At 43.7% G+C, this 24,843-nt stretch overlaps 1 protein-coding gene across 6 annotated transcripts in view; it reads left to right on the forward strand.

Annotated features, from left to right (window-relative positions):
* The first annotated feature begins 306 nt into the window (after positions 1-306).
* STYK1 (serine/threonine/tyrosine kinase 1) overlaps positions 307-24,843 on the forward strand; it is a 37,363-nt gene continuing 12,826 nt past the window's right edge. Inside the window, exons 1-4 of one of the 6 annotated variants that reach the window (XM_014565539.2) lie at positions 307-889; positions 20,875-21,023; positions 21,472-21,606; positions 24,025-24,291. In XM_014565539.2, coding sequence (XP_014421025.2) covers positions 20,960-21,023; positions 21,472-21,606; positions 24,025-24,291 — 466 coding nt within the window. In that variant the 5' untranslated portion in view covers positions 307-889; positions 20,875-20,959. Of the gene's footprint in view, positions 890-1,045; positions 1,120-1,160; positions 1,280-14,939; positions 15,318-16,279; positions 16,427-18,690; positions 18,762-20,874; positions 21,024-21,471; positions 21,607-24,024; positions 24,292-24,843 lie in introns of those variants that run through there. The other 5 variants (XM_014565537.2, XM_032472921.1, XM_006192132.3 and 2 more) reach the window with 5 other exon arrangements.

Raw genomic sequence — 24,843 nt, forward strand, 5'->3', positions numbered from 1 at the left:
ATCAGTTCCTTTGGCTTTTATTTATCAATTATGATATAAAACATGAGAAGAACAATTGACTGATGAGATTTTATCCTTTCTTTTTTATAAATTGAGGTAGAATTCACATAATGTAAGATTAACCATGAGCCATTCTTAAATGTACGATTCAGTGGCATTCAGTATAGTTCATCCTATTTTAAAGAGCTCCAAAGGAGATAAAAATACCAATAGCGCAGACTCTAGAGAACTGAAGTAGCTCACTCTCTAAATACGCCACGTTACATGGCACCCAAATTGTTTCTGTTCTGACGATGTCCATTTCTGCTCGGTGTGCACTCAATGCTGGGCACGCTGCTCATCCATTCAGCCTATGACCTATATGCCTTTAATAGAATTTGCATTAGGTGTTAATATCTGATTTGGAATTCTCCCAATGGTGTATTTTCTTTGGTGTTTCTTATGACTGTAAATTCCATATGGGCACGTAACGTAACTACCGTGTCCATCACTGTATCTCTAGAAGAGAGCCCAGCACACATTGTTTTAAAAGCATATATGAATGATTCATTACCTGCTCCCTGGATTCTTATTTTCACTCATTCCATATCACTTCCCTCATGTCATAGCAGTGGTCATATTCTCTGGTGCGCCCAGCAAAGGCTTGGAATTGCCATTGTCCCTGGAGCTAAACGTCAAATTCTGACCGTTTTGCGCACTGATGACGGCAGCTGTGGTTGGGTCGCACGAGAGGTGGCGCTGCTGCGCTTCATCATGACGGCATCGGCACCGGGACGCGCGGCCCCTTCATACCCGTCTAGCAATCGCTAGAGAAGGAAATGAACAACTTGATCAGCAGAAAGTCCAGCTTTTACAGTTTCGGCAGAGGTTTCCCGCTGGCTCATGTGTGGTGAGTCCCGGAAACCTCAGCGCCCACAGACTTTCCTTTGTGGGAGCCCGCTCGAACTCCATCCTTCGCCGGCAGCCACGCCCCACAGTGGGAAGGAGGGACTGAAAAGCATTTCCTTTAGGCAGGTACAACCTGCCCTGCCCAAAACGGCTTTTTTTTTTTTTTCTTCCTCCCTTTACCTGGCTGGGCCGGTTTCATCTGAAATACAGAGTGACCGGAGGAGGGACACGGTAGTGAAAGGGGTTTGGGGGCATGAAGGGTGGGAGGGGGATTGCAGTGATGCAGCTAGGGGTGGACTTAGACATTTGGGAAGAAACAGAGAGAGGTGGCCGGATGCGAGATGGTTGCGAGTGGCGGTTTCTATTTTTTGTGAACAAAAACGATCACCAGGTGAATGAAATCTGCGAATCTGTTATTTCTTTGGAACAAGCGTCTTGTAGGTTTTGGCTTTTTTTTTTTTTTTTTTTTTTTTTTCCTTAAGAAAGACTAAACTTGCCTCAGCAATTCTGGCAAGAAGAGAGGCAGCCGGAAAGCTAAAGGATGAGCAGTCTGTGTGTGTTCCTGGAGAAGAGGCAATCAGAGAGGGGGACAGAAACAAGCAAAGACAGGAATTACTTGTCACAGGACGCTACAGACGCTCAGATGTGTGGCCCTGGGCTCACTGCTCTCTGCTTCAGCGTCCTTATCTGTTAAGTATAATTAACAATGTAATTACCTCACAGGGCTGTTGTCATATCTAAATGAGATAATATCTGTAACCATGCTTAAAAATTTTAGTGAGATATGCTGTTCTTTGTTCATGGAATTTCGGTTTTCTTAATTTGTCTTCTCTTTTTTTTTTTTTTTTTGCTTCTTTATTGAAGTATAGTTGCTTTACAGTGTTATATTAGTTTCAAGTGTACAACACAGTGATTCAGCATTTTTATAGATTTTACTCTATTAAAAGTTATTACAAAATAGTGGCTATAATTTCCTGTGTTGTACAATATATCCTTATCGCTTATCTATTTTATACAAAGTAGTTTGTATCTTTCAATCCTCTACCCCTATCTTGCCCCTCCCCCTTCCCTGTCCCCACTGGTAACCACTAGTTTGTTTTCTATATCTGTGAGTCTGTTTTGCTGTATACATTTATTTTTTAGATTCCACAAATAAGTATGAATACAGTGTTTGTCTTTCTGTCTGACTTATTTCACTATGCATAATATTCTCTAGGTCCATCCATGTTGCTGCAAATGGCAGAATTTTATTCGTTATGGCTGAGTAATATTCCATTGTGTGTGTGTGAATATATATTCCTCTGTAATTTTGATGACTATCTTTAGTATTATATTTGGATTTCTTTGTGTGTGTGTGTGTGTGTATCTATTTTAGGTTTTTGTTTTATGGTTACCATGAAGTTTACACATAGCAACTTTACATGATTTTTTAAAGTTGATGATAACAAGTTTAAATGCATTCTAACAACCCTGCATTTATCATCTCTCCCCAACACATGTTGAATGTTATTTACACCATATTTTATGTCTTTTTGTTTTGTATATGACTTAACTATGTACTGTGGATATAGATGCTTTTACTAATTTCATCTTTTAAACTTCCTACTGGCTTTATAAGTGGTTGATCTGTTATCTTCACTGTATATTTGCCTTTACCAATGAGATTTTTCCTTTCATCATTTTCATTTTCTAGTTGTGGTTCTTTCTTTTCTGCTTAAAGAAGTCTTTTTTACCATTTCTTGAAAAGCTGGTTCAGTGATGCTAAATTCTTATAGCTTTTGTTTGTCTATAAATATCTCTTTTTCAGAACTGAATGACGGTCTTGCCAGGAAGAGTATTCTTGGTTATAGGTTTTGTCCTTTCACTATTTTAAATATGTTATGCCACTCCCACCTGGTCTGCAAAGTTCCTGTTCAAAATTTAGGTGATAGTCTAACAGGAGTTCCCTTGTACATGATAATTGCTTTTCCCTTGCTGCTTTTATGATTCTCTCTTTAATTTCTGCCATTTTTATTATATAATGTGTCATGGTGTGGCTCTTTTTGGGTTTATCTTGTTTGAGACTCTCTGTGATTCCTAAACCTGGATGCCTGCCTCACCCCCCCAACCCCATTTATGGACGTTATCAGCTGTTATTTTTTTTAGTAAGTTACCTGCCCCTTTCTCTCTCTTTTCCCTTTCTGGGACCCCTATAATGTGAATGTTAGTACACTTGATGTTTTCCAAAGGTCTTTTAAGCTAACTTTATTTTGTTAAAATTATTTTTCTGTTTTCTGTTCAGCTTGGGTGATTTCCACTACTCTGCTTTCTTTCTTTTTTTTTTTTTTTAATTCTTAAAAAAATTTTTTTAAATAGAGGTACTGGGGATTGAACCCAGGACCTCGTGCATGCTAAGCATGTGCTCTACCACTGAGCTATTACCCTCCAATCTACTCTGTCTTCTAGTTTGCTGATCCATTCCTCTGTATCACTTAATTTACTATTGATTCCTTCTAGTGTATTTTTTATTTTAGTTATTGCATACTTCAGTTCTGTTTGGTTCCTCTTTATATTTTCTAACTCTTTACTGAAATTCTCACTGTGTCTATGCATTCCTCTCCTAGTTCATTGAGCATATGATCTTCACCCTGAACTCTTTTTTGGATATATTGCTTACATCCATTTCCCTTAGTTCTGGGTTTTCACCTTGTTCCTTCATTCGGAACGTATACCTCTGTCACCTTATTTTGCCTAATTCTCTGTTTTTATTTATATGTATTAGGTAGTTTGGTTACATTTTCTGATCTTGGAGAAGTGGCTTATATAAGAGCCATTTAACTCTGCTCACTAGAGTTAAATGCTTTAAGGGTGCCCCTGTGTGGGCTCATGGGACCTTCTGTTGTGGTGAACTGACTACTGTGGGTGAGCTGGTAGGTGGGTCTTGCCCTAGCCCATTTGGCTGCCAGATCCTGCCTCGTTTGGAGGATGCGGGCCCACTGGTTGTTGTGGCTGGGTCCTAGGGTGGCGGCTTTGGAGCTTGGGGGTGGGGAAGTCCCAGGGCTGGTGCCAGCTTGCTGTTGGGTGGGCGGGGCTGTGACCCCATGTGGCTGGTTGCTTGGCCCTTGGAGTCCCCAGACTGCTGATGATCAGCCAGTGGGCAGGCGAGCCCCTGGTGCTAATAAGCTAGTGGGGGGTTCCAAAATGCTTCTTAGCCAGCACCAGTGTCCTTGCGGTGGCACAAGCACCCCACAGTGACCACTGCCAGCATTATATCCCCAGAGGGAGTCCCCGCTGCCTTTTGGGGAGGCTCTGCAAGATCAGTACATGAGTCTAACTGAGGCCCCTTTCAAATGACTGCCTCTGCGCTGGGTCTTGGAGCATGTGAGATTTGTGTGCGCCTTTTAAGAGTGAGCCTTTTTTTCTTACAGCCTTCCAGCTCTCCCTGTGCAAATCCTACTGGCCTTCAAAGCCAGACATTCTGGGGGCCAGTCTTCCTGGTGCAGGAACCCCAAGCTTGGGAGCCCAGTGTGGGGCTTGGAATTGCACTCCTTGGCGAGACCCTGTGCAGTTGTTATCACCCTCCAGTTTGTGGGCTGCCCATGCAGGGTTGTGGGTCTTGACTACGCCATTCTCTGCTCCTCCTGCCCATCTCATTGTGGTTCCTTCTTTGTATCTTTAGAGGTGAAAAAAATCTTTCCTTCTTGACTTCAGGTCATTCTCATCGATAGTTGCTCTGTAAATAGTTGTAATTTTGGTGTGCCCATGGGAGGAGGTGAGCTCAGGCTCTTTTACTCCACCCTCGTGGTCACACCACCTCAATACAGCCAGTTCTTAACAACAGCATGATCATAGCAACTTGAAAATAGTGATTAAATTTTTTAGACCTACACTTTTAGAATTCTCAGGTATAAATTACTGGCAAAAATGATAAATGAAAGGGAAATATGTTTTAAATTTTTCTTTTACAGCTGTTAACTACTTACAGCTTCGGTCATAGTAAAGTACCCCATTTTATATACTTAACAGTGGTTGTTAAAGTTGTCAGGTAACAAAATACATAGAAATATGGAGATGCTTCTAGAACATTGGTCTAACTTAGAATTATTATATGTATAAAATTCTAGGCTATGTTAGAATTCTACTAACAAGAGTTTGTAGCAGATGCTAAAGTTTAAGAAAAAAATGTGTTTCAAAGTGTACATTGTAGCCATAGGGAAAAAAATCTCAGTAATACATATATAATACTCATATTTTAAGCCAGTTAGCTTCCTGGAAAAAGCTTCAAAACGATTACCTTTCATCTTATTATCAATTTTGAATGATTTAACCAAATGTACTGTGTTGTTGGGTAAATGTGGGCTGTTGCATTGAACAACTCCAGGAGATATCATTAAGGATGAAAAATAGTTGCCAAAGAGGATCATTTGGAGTTCAGAGAGGATGATCCTAAGCACTTTTTTTTCCCCTGACAATAAGGAGCTGTCAGGACCAACTGTACGTCAAAGCCACCCCTAGTTTGCGTCATTAGGATAAACTTCTGCAAAGTTCCTTTTAAGTTGGATGGGTTAGCTTTGCCCCGACAAGGAAGGCTCCTGCCGACCTTTGCCTAAGCGCCGTGGGACGCCTCGCAGCCTGCGCCCAGAGCTGGTACTGCTTCTGGCTAGTCAGATGCTACAGAAGCAGGAAAGAACCTGTTTATCTGAGCAGAAGAAGTGACAAGCCTGGCCTGTAGCTCAAGGAAGGGGGAGGGGAGCTGAGGGGATGCTGAAGATCTCTCTTGACTGCCTCATTTTCCATCAGATCTATAGGTAGATTCCACAGCTCCAGCCTGTCTGGTCTGAAGCTGCCCTGCCCCCTACCTCTGTGGTCTCTTCTCTGCAGGTCTCAGGGCCTGACCCCTTTGGTGTTCCTTGGGTTTCCTTGGGTTGTGTCTGAGTGTGAGCCAAAAGGAGTTTCGGTGGAGGAAGAAATAAGCAGATTGTTCAGTAGAATAATCCTGAAGCCCTGCAGTGGCAGCAGGGAAAGCACAGCTGGAATGTGAAGTCTTTTCAGCCTTGAAGGTGTCTGTGACAGACGCGCCGAGGTCCATCCAGGCACCTGTCAGCCCAAAGGCCCGGCAGGCAGGAGAAACTAGGAGAGTCTGGGCACACTATGAATGCTAAGACCTAGGGATCTTCCTCCTTGTCCTCACCCCCCGCCCCCAAACTTAACCTAATAAACAGAGACCCCATATCCAGTCTGCCTTCTGAAGGTGGAAAACTGTAGTGAGAGAGCACCCGATGGACAATCAGGATGCACGATGCAGGTCTTAGCCTAAGCGCTAATTAGCTGTTGGAACACTCTTAAATTCTGTACCTCAGTTTCTCCACCATCAGAAAGTTATGGAGGTAAGGGTTTTTATTTTTTGGTTGTTGCTTTCAAGGGGCTCGTCTGGTGGTCCCTGTTTAGAGTTTTATGGCGTTTGTGGAGTTTGGGCGGCATCTCACGGTGTCCTTGTAAAGCAGAATGAGAAACGGAAGGCATGGTTGCTGTTTTTATAGTTTAAAGAGTGGGCGGGTGTGACTGCGCTGGCACAGATGGTACAGTGCTGGTTTCCTCATGCACAGCGCTCGAGGAGAACGGCTTTTTGACACTGAGAGTTGAACCTGCTATGTTTGCATCCTCTCTTGAGGCCCAAAGAGCTTCCGTAACACCAAGTGACCTTGATTTCGCTCCCTCTCTTTCTTGTCCTCACCCACGTTCCACTCTTAGGATGGTCTGATAACGGATTCATGATCAACGGTCCCATATCTGATTAGATCTAATCCCCCACGTCTGATTAGATCTAATTGATTTTCTGACCCTCGGCAAGTCATGCTTTCACTTAGATCTTAGTTTCCACATGTGATATGAAGTTGTTAAAATAGCCATGGATTATTCTGAAGGGGCTTTCTGTTATAAAAGTGAAGATAACTTTAAAGAATATTCCCACTTTGCACAACTGGGAAGAAAGAAATGCAGATAAACCAAGGGTGAATGTACAATTGTCTATAAATCACCTCCCTTTCGCCACCTCCACCTTTAGCTTTCCAGCTCTGCTCTTCTTGGGCTGATGCTGAAATCGGTTATTTCTAATTCACCAAGTTAATGTTGACTGGGAAACAGAGGCAAATGGACTTAAAAATAGAAGTATAAGCTTAGGTTATCTACAAACAGATGAGCAATAAAGATTTGACAGTGTATCAGCAAGGCCACAGGCTGTGGGTTTATGGAGATTCAGATAGTGAGTGAGATAAATCGCCCACAGAAAGTTCGCTGAGACCTGAGCTAGAACTCTGTGCTAGACGGGAAACCCCGTATCTCCAGACCTGAATTGTGGGATTTAACAGTGATATTGGGGGCTGTATCTTTGTGGCTTTTATTTAAACCTCGATCAAACCTACTTTGTGTGCCCAGGGAGCAGTAATTTTGTGTGTGTGTGTGTGTGTAGGTTTGCAATATAGAAACATTTATGCTGATAGGAGTTTAGAGACATTACTCTTTGGATGTCCTCTCTAGTCCCACCCGTTCATGGCAACCTAAGAAATTCAGACCAACTCAGGACTGTCAAAGAAAATAAAGGGGGTTCTGATGCTGGGAGCTACCGAACGCGGAGCCACGTAGTCTGTGTTCTTATCCAGATGTGAGAAAGACCAGTCGTGAGCTTGTATTACCTTATAGGGCACGTCTGACCAGCCTTTAGGAGGCGTGGACTGTCCACCCTGTTCTGGAACTGATTTTCTCAGAGACAGAACGCTCTGTGGTGTCATCAAATCGTACACAAAGTCTGATGTAACCTTTAGAGGCCGTGGAACTGTCAATGTTATCGTCAGCAACAAATGAGACTTATACGCGGAAAACTACAAGATACCACTGAAAGAAATGGAAGAAGAGCTTAGTAAATGGAAAGACACCCTGTGGGAAGTAGGAGGACCTAATACCGTTAAGAGGGTAGTACTCCCCAAGTCGATGGACGTCGTCAATGAAATCTCTCCCGGAATTCTAGGTGGCCAAGCAGATTCTAAAATTCACATAGGAAGGAACACAAGGGATTTAGAATATCCCGGACAATCTTCAGAAAGAGAAAAAGTTGTAGGACTCCTAGTTAATAATTTTAAAACTTACTCCAAAGCTACAGTAATTAAGACCCTGGGTTATGGGTATAAGGAATAAAGGGAGTCCGGACTTCAGACTCTGGGCCTTGTACCAGCGGACCCCGACTTCCAGGCCGGCAGCCTCAGACGGGGTGATAGCACCAGATTTCCCGGTTCTCCCTCCCGCAGACGGCGGGTGGTGGGACTTCTCAACCTCCAGCTCCTTGTGAGCCAATTCCTGTAATAAATAAATCTCCTTTTACATATGTCTTTCTACATATATCCTATGGGTTCTGTTTCTCCAGAGAACCCTGACTAATACAATGAATGAAACCTGACAACTTGCTAAGTGAAAGAAGCCAGCCATAGAGGGTGACAAAGTGTATGATTCCATTTATGTGAAGCGTCCTAAATAGGCAAACCCATAAAGACAGAAAATAGATGAGCAATGCCCAGGGGCTTGGGGCGGGGAGGTGGGCATTGGAGAGTGACTGCTATTGATTCAGGGTTTTTTTTTGGGGGGGGGGGGAGCGATGAAAATATTCTAAAATTAGATACCAGTGATGGTTGCACAACTTTGTGAATAAAAAACCACTGAATTGTACACTTTAAAAGGGTGCATTTTGTGGTATATGAATTGTAGCTCATTCAAATAAAACAAACCCAAAAGCAATAGTAAAGATAATTCTGATTACGAAAAAAAGAAAGAAGGATTTTTGAGAATCTGCTAGGGAGGCAGAATAGTACAATGCAAGAACAGATTTTAAAGCCACAAGACCTGGGTTGGAGCTCCAAATCCCTACTTATTAGCTGTGTGATCTAGAGCAGGTTACTTAACCTCTCTGTGACACGGTTTCTTCATCCATATGTAAAGTGCTTAGAATGGTGCCTAACACATGGTGAGTGAGCACTATATAAGTGTTTACCATTGTAACTCTACGCCATAAAACGAACTAGCAAGCAAAAACTGGTATCAAGGAAGTTGTGCTGAGCATAAATATCAGTTAAGGGTGGGGTCCAATGTGGATTATTTCACTGGGTTTATTGTCTGAACTCTGCTCCATGCTCTCTCATGGAAAGAGTCTGGGTTTAGTTGAAAACGAGGGAGAGAGAATGTGAGTCCAAGGATACAAATACTGAATTTAGTCTTCTTGCCTGGGTCCTGGAGAAAGGTCCAAAACTATGTTAGGAGAGACAAATAGAAGAGGAAACCCGAGCAAGGAATGGTGGAAAGCACTTAATATATTTTTGTTGTTCAGTTTAAATAAATGTCAGGCAAAAATTCTGACGGTTCGCCTCTGGAATTTAGACACTAACTTCACGATCTTCATTCTCTTGTTCCGTTTTTGTTGGGATCTTTGTTGCTCTTCCATTTCCAAAAGTAAGATCAAACGAACCCTTAAAGTTCATGTCCCAGGACAAATGAGGAACCCAGGAGGGTGGCAGATGTTTAAGGCAATGTTCAAATGCCTTTGCTTTAAACTGCTTTCTGCATCTTTGGAAGGGTGTGCGTACAGCTGTTGACTTTTCCGTAGATTTGTATGTGTTGACAGCAATTAGAGACTCTGCTCGAAGGACTGGATGGCTTACTCATTTTGAGGGAATGATATAAGGTATTAAATTCCTTACTTAAATGGGTAGAGAAAAACTTCATTGTCTACCTTTCCTCTGGTTTCACCCTCCTGAATTTTCTTTCTCCTATGTAAATATGTTATATATACTTGGTTTCATCATAGTTTTGCTTTCTTGGATATTCTCCTTTGGATATCAATAAATAATTATAATGCCTTGTATGTTTACTCTTGAGATACTATTTCTCGATGATTTACATACAACCCTCTGACTGGCTTGCTTAAGGTCACGCACAAGATCTTGCTGACCCAGGATCATAACTTACATCACACAACTCTTTTGCCTGTATTAGGAGCAAATTCTTCCCTCTCACTGTACATTTCTTCTAGAACTTTCTATTGAGAAAGACTCTAGGTGAGGAAAATATGACAAATTCCAGGGCAGAAGGCAGCGGAAGCCAAAGTGAAAATTAATTATACTTCATAATATAACTATACGTGTAAGTGTATGTCTCATTATACTGGATACATTCTATATCCATGCTGATACAGAAATAGCAGTATTTAAAATTCATTTGATATCAGATTTTTCTCCAAAGTGAATCTCTTATCACCTTTTTAGCTGCATTAACCTTTGTCTCCCTAAAGATTTGTAGCAGTGACGTATCAGAGGAGAACTGTGAGCCATACATGATGGGGCAATGATAGAGCTGGCCTGAAGTTCTCTGAAATGCGTGAACAACAGCTTAACAGACCCCCAGATTATTTACTATAACAGATGTGAAAAAATGAGGTTTAGAAGCCATTACACAATTTGCTCAAGAGCACATAACTAATTAATAGCAGAAAGGAGTCTGCTGGGTTTCAGAAATGCACGGGGCTGTACTTCTGAGACTTGTAATAAAAACTGAAAGCAAGCTGAAGTGTAGGAGCATGCCGTTTTTGGCCTTTATTGTGGAAGATAGAAAAAAGGAAAAAAAGCATCTGAAAGCAGAGCACCTTTCTCATGCCCGCAAGCTCAGGGCAGGGACGTGAAGGACAAAGGCAGGTGGCTGAGGTGGGGCCCGCTGCTGGGCTGCTTTGTGACTGGTTTAAGATATTAAACAGCCAGCCATTCTCAATGAAATAAATTTCTTCACAGAAACCTCTAGAATAATGTTTGACCAAATATCTTGGTATGGCCTAGCCAAACTGACATATAAAATTAACCATCACACTCTTTTTGATAAAAATTTAAATTTTTTTCTATCTTTTTTTTAATTGTAGAAAATTTCATATCTATACAAAAACAGAAAAAAAAAAAGGTTTGGATGGGAGGATGACTATGCATGTGTTAATCACCCAAATTCAACACTTTTCAACACATGGCCAATCTTGTTTCATTTATATCTCCACCCACTTTCTTTCTTCAAGTCCTGGGATATTTTGAAGTAAATGTGTATTTTTGCTTTCAAGAGAAGTAGATAACAGTACAATAAAAATGTTTTTGTGTGTTCAGAATCATCTTCCATTAAAAAAAATCTTATAAAAAAATCTTATAATTGACTCCTGGGAGAGAAATTAGTTGGTCGAGATTATGAGTGTCATTAAGGCTCGTTGTTTACATATTGCCAAATTTGTTTCCTTAAATATTGAAATTTAGACACCCTGTCAAAGTGTAAGAGTGAGCTTTTTTAACTGGGCTCTTTAGTGCATCAAAGTTCTCGCTTTCATTTTTTAATTTTCCTTAAGTGGATAGGCAAAAAAATTGCACCTTGTTTTTCTTTCAATATTTAATTAAGTAGGTAATAGTATGACTTAATTTCTAGTTAAGCTGAACATCTTTAATCTTCCTCCCTTGTGCTTCCATATTTGTTACGCATTTTGGTTTGGTGAATTAGTTTTCTTCTGTTTTTAACTTTCCATGGTTATTTATTGACATCTTAATTATCTTCATTTATTGCTATAAAATTTCTGTGTTTTTATTCTTTGCTTGATTGGTTGATCTCGCTTTGTGATTTTTTTTTTTCCTATTGGAAGAAATCTTTTCTTTGTAACATAGCAAGTCTTTGCCAATCCATTTTAACTTATACTGTGATTTTTTATGTTTCTTAAAACCTACAGTCATTTTCCCAAGTAAAATTTATTTTTGCATAGGGATGAAGCAAAGATCTAAATTTTTTTTTGCCAAATGAGTAAACCATAATATGCATATTATGCATAATGGAGCTTGGCAGTTCTCCGCACCAGCTATATTTTGGTCTCTCCTGGGAAGCATTCCCTCTTTTCAGTGCTGATGGATGAAACCATAATCTGTAGGGTTCATAATCACCATGTTCTCTTCTGGGGCTGGGGGTGAACCCCAGCATTGGTATTTTTTAAAAAGCTCCATAAGAGATTCTAATGTGCAGCTCAGTTTGAGAATCTGCTTTTTTTTTTTTTAAAATGCTGACTTCTTTATATTAAATTTCTAAACATGTGATTTATTTCTGGGATATTTACGTGTTCTATTAATCTGTCTGCCTGTTTTTCAGTGTCATTGTGTGTGTGAGTGTCTATGGTTGTGTGTGTGTGTGTGTCTGTCTGTCTCAGGCTTTGTCGTGTATTCAGGCCTAGAACCTGCCCCCGCCCTCAGCTCAAATATTGATTTGTGTTATTTTTAACTCCATGCTGGGATGTTGCTAGTTCCCGTCCTCATTTGCTGGAGCCCTAAGTTTCCAAACAAATCAACTTGAAGAGCGGTCCCTGAGCTCCTCACCTTAGTCCTCTCATTCACAGCTAAACATCTCAGAAAAGCTCCCCAAACACATCTTCTCCACATCCTAACTTTCTGTTTATTCCCTGAGCCACACCACTCTGACTCTGCTGCTGCTCTGAAACTACTCTTTCTGTGGCCAAGAGTGACCTCCATTTTGCCTGTATCCGCCGGTGACTTTTCCCTCTTACCTCTCATCAGCTTTCCGACCAGTCGTCTGAGAGAGAGATGTGAGACGAACTAGGCTGTAGAGGTGGGCGGTAGGTAAAGGTGGGCAGTTTGGTTATGGAGTCAAATGTAGACAAAAAACCTGGGTTTTTAGTGGCGTGAGCAGAACACGGGGGCAAGAGGTGCAGGGCTGTGTGCTTACACGTGAAGCAGAGCTGCGGGGGGGTGGTCATTATTCAGACGCTAGGCCGGCAGGGGTGTTGATCTGGGGGATGGTCTTCTTCCCATTTGTAGCAGAACTGATGCAGGAAAAACAGATGTGGGGCGTGAGGAGGGCTGTGTCCCAGGTCTCGGTTGAGCCCCTGGGACATGTCCCACCAAGCGTGGGTCCTTGGCTTCATGCAGGAAAGTATTCAAGAGCCAGCCCCAGTTGCGTAAAGGGAGATTTATTGAGAGAGATACATACTGCATAGAGTGTAGGCTGTTTCAGAAAGCAAGAGAGGCCACAGGGTGTGGGGGTTGGGTGCTCAGGTTGAAGTAGAAGCAGGCACACACTCCACAGACAGAATGCAGCCGCCTTTGAAGAGGAGGGAGCGAGAGAGGTGGCCACGAGGAGTGGTGTTGCCAGTTTTTATGGGCTCGGTAGCTTCATATGCTAACAAGTGGGAGGACCATTCCAACCGCCCTGGGGAAGGGACTGGGATTCGGAGGAACTGGGGCCACGGCCCACCCTTTGACCTTTTGTGGCTAGCCTTGGGCCTGTCATGGCGCCTGTAGGCATGTCATTTATCATGCTAATATGTTACAGTGAGCATATAATGAAGCTCAAGGTCTACTAGAAGTCAAATCTCCTGCCATCTTAATCCTCAAGGCCTCCTGGGGGTTGAATCTTCCCCACCATTTGCGTGTTAATTGCTGTCTTCCCCCTTCCCTCCTATCTCGGAAGCTCAGCAACCAGAGTACAGAGCAAAGTTCTAAGCTCAGGACAGCGGGCTGATTAAGGCAGGACCATAAGGCCCTACCCACCCATGAGACATTCAGGACGGGACTCCAGATCTGAGAGGGCCTGGATCTGAAGCATGAGTCACCGGACCCGCCTTCTGAAAGTGGAGTGAGATTATGTCCTCTCAGGGTGGCCAGGAGAGAGGGGAGCTGGGACTACCGGCCACTAGTGAGCTCTTTGCTGCCTCTGTCAAGGTGGGTTCAGGAACTGGGCAAAGACAGTCAGCAGAAAGGTGGTATCGATGGAACCAGCGAGAAGGAGTTGAGAAATTTAGGGACAGAGGTTAATTCATTAACTCATCAATTCATTAATTAATATATCACTATCTAGCATTCTGTCTGTTTTCATGCCTTTGTTCACAGCATTATGCTCTTTGATCCATCGTGTTTAAATACCCCTTCCTCAACATGATGGTCAAATTCAGACACCTCCTAGCTGGTGTAATACTTGGGCTATCAAATCACACCTAGAGGGGTATATGAAGACTTTTAAAACCCACATTCACTTTATGATTATTTTAACTTCCTCTTCAAACACAGAACTACATACACTTAGATCCACAGGTATTATAAGTATGATGATGGGTCTTTTGTTTCGCTGTTTTCGGTTAATATATGCTTACCTGACTGGCACAGCTCTGTGACTACCTCCCAACCCGGAGGGCAGGTGAAGAAGGCAGGGAGGAGGAGAGAGACTAACACACGCGGATTGTCTAATGTGCCTGAGGTCTTTAACATAAATGATCCCTTGGAAGGTAGGCATTTTTGTCTCCACTGTACAGATGGAAAAACAGAGGCTCAAAAAGTAAGGATAATGTACACGCAGCCATGATGTAGTAGAACTGAGATGCAAACAGAAGCCGTCCTCCAAAGCTCCTTCTCTTACCATTACCCAGTGGGAAATTACAGGCAGGGGAGGGACAGGAATGAAAACTTGCGAGGTTCTGGGGCTGCCGTGATGTGGGAAGGAAGATGCGGGTCCAAGGGAGCCTTCGGGATTTGAGAGGTGGAATAACCGGTTGTGGGGACTTCTTGGTTGCCTGCCCCTTTTTCTGGTGCGATTCACTTCCTGCTGCCCTCTGTACTCCTTCACGGCCCTCTGGAGAGAAAGAGGTGTCTGGTCCCTTAGTTAGGACGAGAAGGAACGGCGAGGTCAGGTCATATGCCTCTGAACGCTGGGTGACTCATCTACCAAACCCGAGCTAGAACCTCAGACCTCTGACTGTTGTAACAGCACCAGGTCGGTGCTGCTCCCTCGTCCCCGGACTCCCAGACCCCTCAGCTCAGAAGCACGCTGACCCACTCCTGCTGCTGGCTCCTGGCTGTGCTGAGTGAGGTGGTGATGTGTGTCCCAGAGGTGCCTTTTGCATCCTGCCAAGGGGTTATTTGCTTTCTATGTATAGGCTCCTTACAAGGACACACCCTGTGTAACACAACACTAGCTGATTTCCTGATTGTGCAGTGAGTGCATTTGTCGCTCTGCCTGCCTGGGCCAGGGACTCCTTTATCAGAGAAGGAGCAGGTGTGCGTGCGTGTGCGCGTGCGCGTGCCCGTGCGTGGGTTCCCACAGTCTTTTGTGGGCTGTCTTCCTTCTGCTCTGCTCAGCGGGGACCCTCCTCTCTGCAGAGGGCTGTGTGCTCGAGAAGGCTGGAGGCGGTGTGGCAAGACACGAAAATAGATCTCCTGGCTTTTGGGGGGGAAATGCCAAAAGATTTTTAAAGTACCAGGAGTCCCCTCCCTTGGAAGAAAAAGCCGAGCAGGGTGAATAGCAAAGAGGGGGACTGATCCCCAGAAATGCAATGTGACTGACAGCAGTTGAGACACCCCAGCAGCAGGGACCGGCGTCTTCCGTGTGTCCATCAGGTAGGCGAGAGGAGACACAGATGGATCAGAGGCTGCTCTGTGTAGAGGCAGCGGTGGTTGTGTGTTCTTGGCTTTGCCCTCTTGTCAGTGGTCTTTATTCTGGGCTTGGGAGACTGTTGTTTGGTAATCCCACGAAGAGGAAGTAGCCAGCCAGGAGAGGATCTAATTTAAGATATGTTATTTCCAGGCTTTTGAGGTTGGAACGTGGTGGATGGAGGGTTATAGAATCGGGAACATGATAAACAGGGTAATACTTATAGTCAAAATACCATGTCTTGAATTGGTGGGATACCTCAAAGGGCACGAAGTGCGTTCTTGTCTGCAGTGCCGTGTAAGGCCTGAAGCTGCCTGCGGGGCTGTGAGCGGGGCCCTCCCACTGCGGCGTCCCGGCACCTGGCCGCCCTGCCCTCCCTCCCTTTGCTCCTCTAACAGAGCAGGCTTCTGGGGAGGAGCCGAGATACAGTTTAGGCTTCCTCACCATTACTGTACATCACGTGCGTTTCAGGAACTCCTGCCGACAGGTAAAATTAAGCAAGAAAAGCTGACAGGCTCTGTCTTGACAAAAGCTTTTGTTTCAACAGGGTCAGGACTCCCAGGCAACAGGCTGAGAGCCTCTCCTTTTTATGGTTCAAAAAGCACTTCAAGGCCCGGGTGCCTAGGAAGGTGGAGGAGGCTGAGGGTGAGGACCATCCCCGTCTCCCGTATCTGAGAAGAGCGGGAGGAAGGGATGCTCTCTGGGGAACCACCTCTCCTCTCCGCCTCTTCTGCACCAGCAGATTATAATCCCTGTGTGGGCGGCGAGTTACCTACATCAGTCTGATTCCCTGGGTTTAGAGGGCCGCCTCGTCAGTGAGCCCTCCCATTCACTTTTGTCCACTCATGAGTGCGCTTCGGGGAGAGGTGGAGCCCGAGGCACTGACATCCAGCAGAGCAACCCTAATTATTAGTCCGGAGCTCTGGCCCTGGGAGTTCTGGCCCCTTCCTGGCCCTCAGGCTCGCAGTGGAAGGTTGCTAATCCTGGAAACCAGGCCCTTTCCCTTGAAATAGAATTGGGCTCAGCTCCAGGAACATGAACAAACTAAGAAAATGGTCCAGGATTCCATAATCTGGTGAGTACGGGAAACCGTTTCTGATTCGACACTTATTTTCAGGATGCAGTGTGAAGACAGACGTGCAGACATGCCCCTGAACGACCTTAGAGAACAAGCAGGCAGATTCTTCTCACCTGTCCTTTCCGATTTATGGTATAGTTGTTGGTGAAATTCGGTTTCAGCATATGGTTTCCATGATTCTTTGGATTCTGACATAATTCCTTCTTGACACCATGTGTCTTGTCCATTTGAGTGACAGGTGCACATGAGTGGTGAAGTCGTTTCAGGAAAATTGGTTTTGAAATCAAAAGACTGGAGTTTGAAACTTTTTTGGCCATTTACTTGCTTTTTTTTTTCTTCTTTTTTTTCCTCTGGCTAATTCAGAACTGAATTCCTCTGAACCTCAGTGTCCTCCTGTGTGTGAAAGGGCGCTCATTTTCAGAATGTTGCAGATAGGTAACTGGAATCCTCTGGATCTGAGCAGTTCCTCTCTATCTTGCTTCCAACTTAACATGGTCACTCCATTAAGTGACTTTTGGGGGCTGGACAGCTCAGAGGTAGGGGTGATGGCGGAAGCAGAGGGAAGGCTGAGTGACTGAGGGAGAAGGCAGACTGTCTCCGACTCAGGGACCCTCTCCATATATTTTCTCTTCCTCTGCCCCGTAGCCCACAGCTACTAAGGACACCCTCAACCCAGCGCGGTGCCCGTCTAGGCAAGCGGGTCACTTGCCTGTATAAGAGAACATCGCTGGCAGATCAGCTTGTGTTGACAGGCAGGTGGTAAGGTTGAGGATGAGGCTGGCACGACAGATTTAATCACACCTTATGGAACTGGGACCAGATGTCATAGAGTCGATCAAGAAATTTCTCACAACATAGAGGCAGAGTACAGGAGAACGCATCTAATTTTTACAGTTCTATTTGTTGATAAATTTTGGTAAGAATCTCTTCTGGATGCTCATGAGAAAATTGCTGATTATGTCAGGGCCATTATTGTGCTGACCAAACCGAACTGTCACTAGTGGGAGTTCTGTTGTTGTTGAAAAAGAACTCTTTCTTTGTGTAATTAAAACAGATGCAAAAATGCAGTATGGCATTGTACTTTCCTTGTAGATATGTGTCAGAGTTGGGAGAGTTAATATTTAGCTCGGTTCTAGCTATGGTCATTAACTTCCATGGTCTCCAGGCTATAGTCTTGCAAAAATTTGGGGTGGATTTTGCTTCCCATTTTACTTTCGTTCTCTTTCTATTTGAATCTCTGTCTTTGTAGTGAGATTTATCAGTCTAGGTCCTCATTTCAAGAGAGGAACTCAACTTTTTAAGATGCTAAAGTCAGAACCAACTGAGAAGAGGAAAAATAAGGAATGACAGCCACAAATGAGGCAATAATATTGCTTTAATTAGAGCCCTTCTGGCTGAGACTTGGCACTGTGGGTGTGTGTAAACTATAGGCAAACTATGTACCTATTTTCCAGCCGCCAGAGTTATCGGAATTAACAATTTCACCACTTCACTGGACCTTTGATCTCAGTGCCCTGCACCTAGTAATACGTGGCACTAAAGAGAGGACTTGAAATCTGCCCCAACTGTTTATTCCTTGTCTGAATTAGCTTTGTATCCAAATGAAAATAAATGTTTTGTTTAGAAAATAAGTCAAACACAGTAAAAGAAAATTAGACTATAATACAGGATGTAGACTTTTCCCACATAACCCATGGACCACAATTGTTCAGACAGGTGCTGTGAACATTTACTTGAGCCCCGGAGCAGGAGTCTCAGGTAGGCGGGGAGCCTTTAAAAATAATCTGAGAAACAATAGCATGAAAGCAAAAGGCATGTAGACTAGTGTTTTATATACTTAAGGGTTTCCTCTTAAGAGAAGAAGCAGAAGCCAATGTATTTTTTTTTTCTTTTAACACAGCGAGATATAATCAAAGGGGACAGAGTATGGGTCATATTGTACAGAAATGTTGGACAGGAATATTCTTCTAATAGATGGGTTAGAATCCAGCCCATAGGAAGGGTCATCCCAGAAGGTTCTGGCATCTAGACATGCCTTTTCTTAGCTTGACACAGAACGGGAGGCCCAGACACGTGGTAATTGAACATTAATGGCAAAGAAAAAAATGTAGAGAGGAATATCGTTGTTACAAGTGAATATAAGAATTTTGTGATCTCAGTGCTTTGGTGAGCTCTGTGTGGCTTTCACGGACAGATGGGTACACCTGGCATGTATTCCTTAAAAATTCTCGACTTGTTTGGTATCTTATAGGTGCCTATAGCCAAATGGTGAGAACCTTGTTTAGGAAATGCAATAGAAGGTCATGCTGCGTCCAGCAGTGGGTGCTGCGGAGTAAGTGTGGTATCGGGGTGGGAGGATAAGCTTGGGTTTGGGTCCCTGGGTGTGGTTATGTTTACACATGTGGTGTCATTGGATGTGGCCACCCTGAGCAGCTCTACGTGGGGACATGTGCACAGGGCTTCCCATTTCATGTTCCAGTTTGTACCAGCGGGTGTGTAGTTTGGTTTCTGGGCAGAGCTCACGAGTCGGAGCTGGCTGCTGAATGGCTCTCTCTTCCTCTTGTGCTGTGGTAGGAGATTATGTCACAGAAAAGACTCCCAGGTAGCCAAGCCCATTAAACTGGCTGCTCCCTGAATGAAAATAATTACGTCTGATCATGCACCGTAAAGGAAGCAAGAGGGAAGAAAAACAAGAATGACAATGGCAGGGACACATTTTCAAATTACGTTAAAACTCTTCTGGCTGAGCTCATGTTTTAAGACCTTCTCCTTTGCTCCACCTTCTCAAGGCATGTTGCTTCCTGCCCTTTTATGAGCACTTTCCCTTTCGTGTGGTCTTGTGGAATTGCGGGAACGTCCACCTTGCCCTTTTGACTTACAAAATAGATGAGATGGACTTTGTGATCTTATTATTCACTGACTGCATAGATCCCTTGCTCTGTGCAATCCCACAGATAAGAATTTCCCTCTCTCTCTGCAATGTTCCTCCTTCTCGCTACTCCTCTGTTTATTTGGGCTTCTGTCAACCAGCCACCTGCCTGTCCTCTGAGTTCTAAGGGAACTGTTTAACTCTCAGCCCCTCAGATGAGCTCACAGAGCTCCAGGAATGGTGAAGAGAAGGCTCAGCTGGCTGGGAGGTTCCTTCACATGTGTGTTTCAGGCACTGAGACACTGCTTCAATACAGATCATCGTGGTTCTTCGTATCAGTAAGAAAGCACAACATGTAGCAGAAGGCAGCATAATATGGCTAATGTCACACATGTACAATATAGCATAATATCATATAAGCTACAATTACGATTTTTTAAAATTTGACCTTGTTATCAAATCACTACAAAACTAGAGCACATATTTACAGTTACCTAGACAGTAGAAAATTACAATATTTTGTTTCTGATCAATGAGAATTAAAGAAGTTGGTTTTGCGGGCCACAGAATCAGGCTAACCAAGGGCAAAGTAAAGTTTGTGCAAATATGGAAGAGTGGTAACCACAAGTTCTCTTCAAAAAGGAAGAATCAGGTTTTTGGGAATATGCTAATTATACAGAATTATATAGAAACACGTGCTGATTATATAGAGTTGAAAGCGATGAACATAAAGAATCTCTAGCCGGGTAAACACGAAACTAGTAACTATAGTCTGCTTGGAGGAGAACTGGGAACTGGATAGATGGAGAAGAAGGAGGTGGGAGGCAGATTTTTATCTTTTGGGGTGGGTATGCCATTTTATATTTTTATTTTTGAATCAAATAAGTAGATTTCCTTTTTGTTTAAAAAAGAGAGAAAGAGAAGATGGCTTAGTACAGACACTTGTTTTAATCTATACATTGGTAAGAATGAGTGTCTGCATCTGTCTATATATGATGGGCAGGGAAGGCTCCTTGGAGCGCTGAGAGCTGTAGAATTAAATAGTTTCTATGCTATCTGTTGATTGGTAGTGAGAATGCAGTGGGGAGAGGACGTTTCAGAGAAAGAAAGCAAATGTATAATTCATCTCGCTTGAGATCTGCCAACTATTCATTGTCTGACTTAGCTTTGTATAAAAATGGAATAAAGTGTTTTGTTTTAAAAAATGGGTGATACATAGAAAAAGAAAATCAGACTTGCTTAAGGACTATAACAAGGATAACTCTTTCTCACAAAACCCATGGACCACAATTGTGCACCGTTCATGAACTTGACCACTGGAGCAGGAGTCTAGGGTAGGAGGGGAGCCTTTAAAATAATTTGAGAAACAATGGCATGAAAAGGTAAGACCAGATCAGCACTGTGTTAACCATATAAAAGAAAAAAATGGCAGGAAAAAACAAGTTCTTCCAGTCTGAATAGCAGGTGGATGGCTGGAGATGAGCTGGTGGCTTAGAGAGTTCCAAGTAGCTGTGTACCTAGTAACTAGTGATCTGCAGAGGTGGTTTAAAATTCTGTGTGTGTTCGCTTTTTTCAGAACGACTCGGTCCTTGGGAATTATTCTCAGCTGTGCTCTGGGCATTCTCTGTGGGTCAAGTGCTGAAGTGGACAGCTGCGCGGCGATGGGAGATGAGAGGGGCATGACACGGACACTGCTGGAATGCAGTCTCAGTGACAAGCTGTGTAGTAAGTAGAGATATGCTAGAGATGTCTGTCCTCGGATTTCAGGGCGACGGAGATTAAGATCGGAAGAGATTCTGCAAGGAAGATCGTTTGATTTCTGACAGAAACGATGACGGTGGTGATGACAGGAATTGGCACTAGAGGCCACTGTCTTTGAAGTGGGGGTGAGTGGCAACCGTACAGCCAGATGGGCTTCGTCCTTCTTCTCAGTAGGAAAAATGAGAGAAGAGGCACAGAGCATCCTTGATGGGCTAAGAAACAGGGTCACTGGGGTTTCAGATCAAGGAGCTGATTCCACTTGTGGTTGCACTGAATGAAAGTAGAGGGGCCAGAAGCAAGAGACGATCGTGTCACGTACGGTGAGCTAGGACTGGTGGGCAGGGGAGTGCTGTGGCCATCAGGTTAGCCTGCTCCTTCAGCCTCTTCTCTTCTTGCTTGACTTCCTGCCTAGTTGTCCGGGAGCAGCAGTATGAAATCATCATCATCCCAACCCTCCTGGTTGGCATCTTCCTCATCCTCCTTGGGGTCATCCTGTGGCTTTTTATCAGAGAACAAAGAGCCCAACAACAGCCTCCTGGACGCCGAGGTAAAGTTCACACTGGAACTGGGCAGTGGCTTGGGGCAGATAAAGGTGACAGAAGATAAGACCTATGCCTCAGTGAGCCCAGGTCTAGAGGTCCCTGCAGTGAGGTAGGGGATATGGGTCTCCTCCTATGGAGTTGAGAGGGGGTGAACTTTTCTCTAGGGAGTCATGAGTAAAAATTAAGTATACGCTTGTTAGCTGAAAGAAGAGTAGGCAATAGAGGCCTCATGGAACCTGCTTCTGTCTTCTTTGTCCTACTGTACAAATCTTTGGCCATGTGAGTGTCTAAGGATTAGGGAGGAAGACCTGTTGGGTGACACCCAAGGCTCTGTAACATTGAGCTTTGAAGGATGACATTTTACTCTGTAATACAGTCCAACCCTGTTCTGTGCTTCTGGAATTTATGACGAAAAGGGATAGCCTTCATAATAGTCTTTGAAGCATTAGGTAGGCGATGATAACACACTGTTCTGGAGTACCGCTGAGCATATAATTAAAGGGCATCCGCTCATACATGAAACTCAGGGACAAAAGAAGGAGAAACATATCCTGACAGTGACATGAAACTCCGTAGTGGCTGATCCTTACTCCTTCTCTAAACTGTATCCCAATTTTCTTATCATTCACTCTTACAGAAAACTTCTCAAAGAAGTTGCCTTAACTCCCTCTCACTGCTTCTGCCTATCACGTTCTCTTTTGAACTTACTAAAACAAGGCTTCTCCCCGACCAGTTCACCCGAACAACTCTTTCCAAGATTACCAGCGACAGCTAGGTTGAGTCTTCATAACGTCTCAAAAGCATTTGAAATGATTTTGCACTTCCTCCTTCTTCAAGTACTTTCTACGTTTGTTCTAAATCTGCAGTCACTACCTAACTGATCTAATTTTCAGTCTTAACGGATTCAAATACTTTCTTCCTTCTGATTATAGTCCCCTTGAATTCCAGATTCTCATACTAAACCACCTACTTTGCAGTTGTGACCTAGTACACATCTAAGATGTATTATGTGTTGAACAAAGGTCCTGAAATCCCCTCACAATGCCCTCCCCCAGTGGCCTTCCTTATCTCAGTAAATGGCAAGCCCCGCTCCCTGTGTTCAGTCTAAAACCTTGAAGGTGTCCTTGACTCCTCTTTCTCTCACACTCCATATCCAGACCATTAGCAAATCCTGTTAACTCTGCCTTCAAAATAGACTCAAGCCATTCTCACCTCTCACAGATAATTGTAATCCTAGCTGGCTTCCCTGCTTCTGCCCCTATCGCTTTTTCCTTTTATGCTAGGCATCCACTGTGCCTCTGAGCTAGACCCTCCCCCCACCCACCCCAGAATGATTCTTTTAAGGCGTCAGTCAGTCCTGTTAACTCTCTGCTTGAAACCCTCCAGTAGCTTCCCATCTTAGAATGAAAAAGACAACATTCTTTCAATGACCCTACCTGATCTGGGCCCTCTCTGGCCTCATCTCCTGTAACCCGCCAATTATCCCACTTGGTTCCAGGGGCACTGATTTCATTACTCTTCCTCAAACATGCCAAGTGAGCGCCTTCCTCAGTACTTTTGCACTCCGTGTTCACTTTGTCAATAATGCTCACCCTGATACCAGTATGGTTTGCTCTCTCCTTGCTTCCAGGTATTTCTCAAAACTGGTCTCATCAGAAAGGCCTTTCCTCACCTTCCAGCACACAATTGCATCACTGATGTGATAATCCCCCTCTTTTCCTCCATAACACTCCTCACCTGGTATATTATTATCTGGCAAGTAAGTGTCATAAGAATCTTTGCCTTATTCCCATCACCTAGAATAGTGCCTGGCACGTAGGAGGTGGTCTTTGTTGAATAAATGAGTTAATGAATGAATGGAGATATAATGAAAAGAACAAATGTCTCTTTTCCAATGGAGAGAAGTCGGCTTAGAATGGGGGAAAGTACCAGAAGACTTTTTTGACTGAGACGCTAGGAAATACGGATTAATTTGACCTTGGGGACAACTTGAGGGAAGAATAACCATGGCTTAGAGTTGAGTAGTTATCCATACCACCCCTCCCCGCATCTTTGGAAGCCATTTGATTGACTTAAATGATCGTCCCCACTGGCAGTTACCACCAGTAACTTTTGGTGTCTGTGGTTTGATATAGTATGAATATCTCCATACTATGCTCATACCAAATCCTCGGGAAGACTGAAAGGAATGTCACTACCAGTTTCCAGAGGTCCACTTGAGTTGTCTTAGAAGTAATGGGATTATTATAAAAGTTTCACAAGGTTTGTACTGATGCTGGCTCATAGAGAAGCACCAGAACGTATCTTCACATCAGCCAGAGAGAAGATTGCTAACACGCTTCCTTGCGGGGTTACTCCAGGTGCTGCCTTCCTGGAGTCCCTGGGCTAGGGCAAAGCTGGTTAGTGTCACTTCTTTGTTCTAGGCATTGCCCATGTGCCATCTTCTAGAGGTGTAAGCCAGGAAGCAGCAGGACATGGAGGAAGTGTGTTTGTACCACTTAAGGAGACATCGGTGGAAAGCCTTCTACAAACTTCCACACGTGCCCTGGCTAAGCTGCAGGTGCCCCGGGAGCAACTCTCTGAAGACCCGGAGCAAATCCACAATGGTAGTTATGGGGCCATCTATCGGACCAAGATACATACTGGGGACCCTGCTAAGGCCAAGAGTGTTGTCCTCAAGGCTTTAAAAGGTAAAAGGACAAGTGTTGGACTTTCTTTCCTTTTAACATTTTTACTGTGCGCCCACAACAGTGAATGCTAACAGGCTTTGCAGACATTGAGACGTTAATCAGCAGATGGTTGTGATGACAGTTGGGCTCAGAATCAGAACTGGGAGCAGAAAATAAAACTCGTGATGGAAATGTTCTTCTTCCGGTCTTTTCCTAGCTAACAGTTTCCTAGCTATCAAGCTGTTAGAACTGATTTTTGCATATTGGCTGATACCGTATTTTTCCTTTTTTTTTTTTTTTTTTTTGCCGATACTCATGATCTGGACCAGTAATGATGGATACATAAAAGAGGACAAGGATAGGAATAGCAAGAATATTCCTCAAAAAGCATAGACAGTAAAAATATTTTAATGTGAACAGAACACTTGTCTATTTAGGCAGAGGAAGCCCTGTTTCTGTTATCTTTGACAAAAGATCAGCGACACTGATGATCTTCTAATTGACTCTCTTTCTACTTGCTTTTTGTCTACAATCACTCCCCTGTGACACCCTGAAATTTGTCACCTGAGGTTG

Source organism: Camelus ferus, chromosome 34 (assembly GCF_009834535.1).
Source record: "Camelus ferus isolate YT-003-E chromosome 34, BCGSAC_Cfer_1.0, whole genome shotgun sequence".
NCBI classification, from domain to species: domain Eukaryota; kingdom Metazoa; phylum Chordata; class Mammalia; order Artiodactyla; family Camelidae; genus Camelus; species Camelus ferus.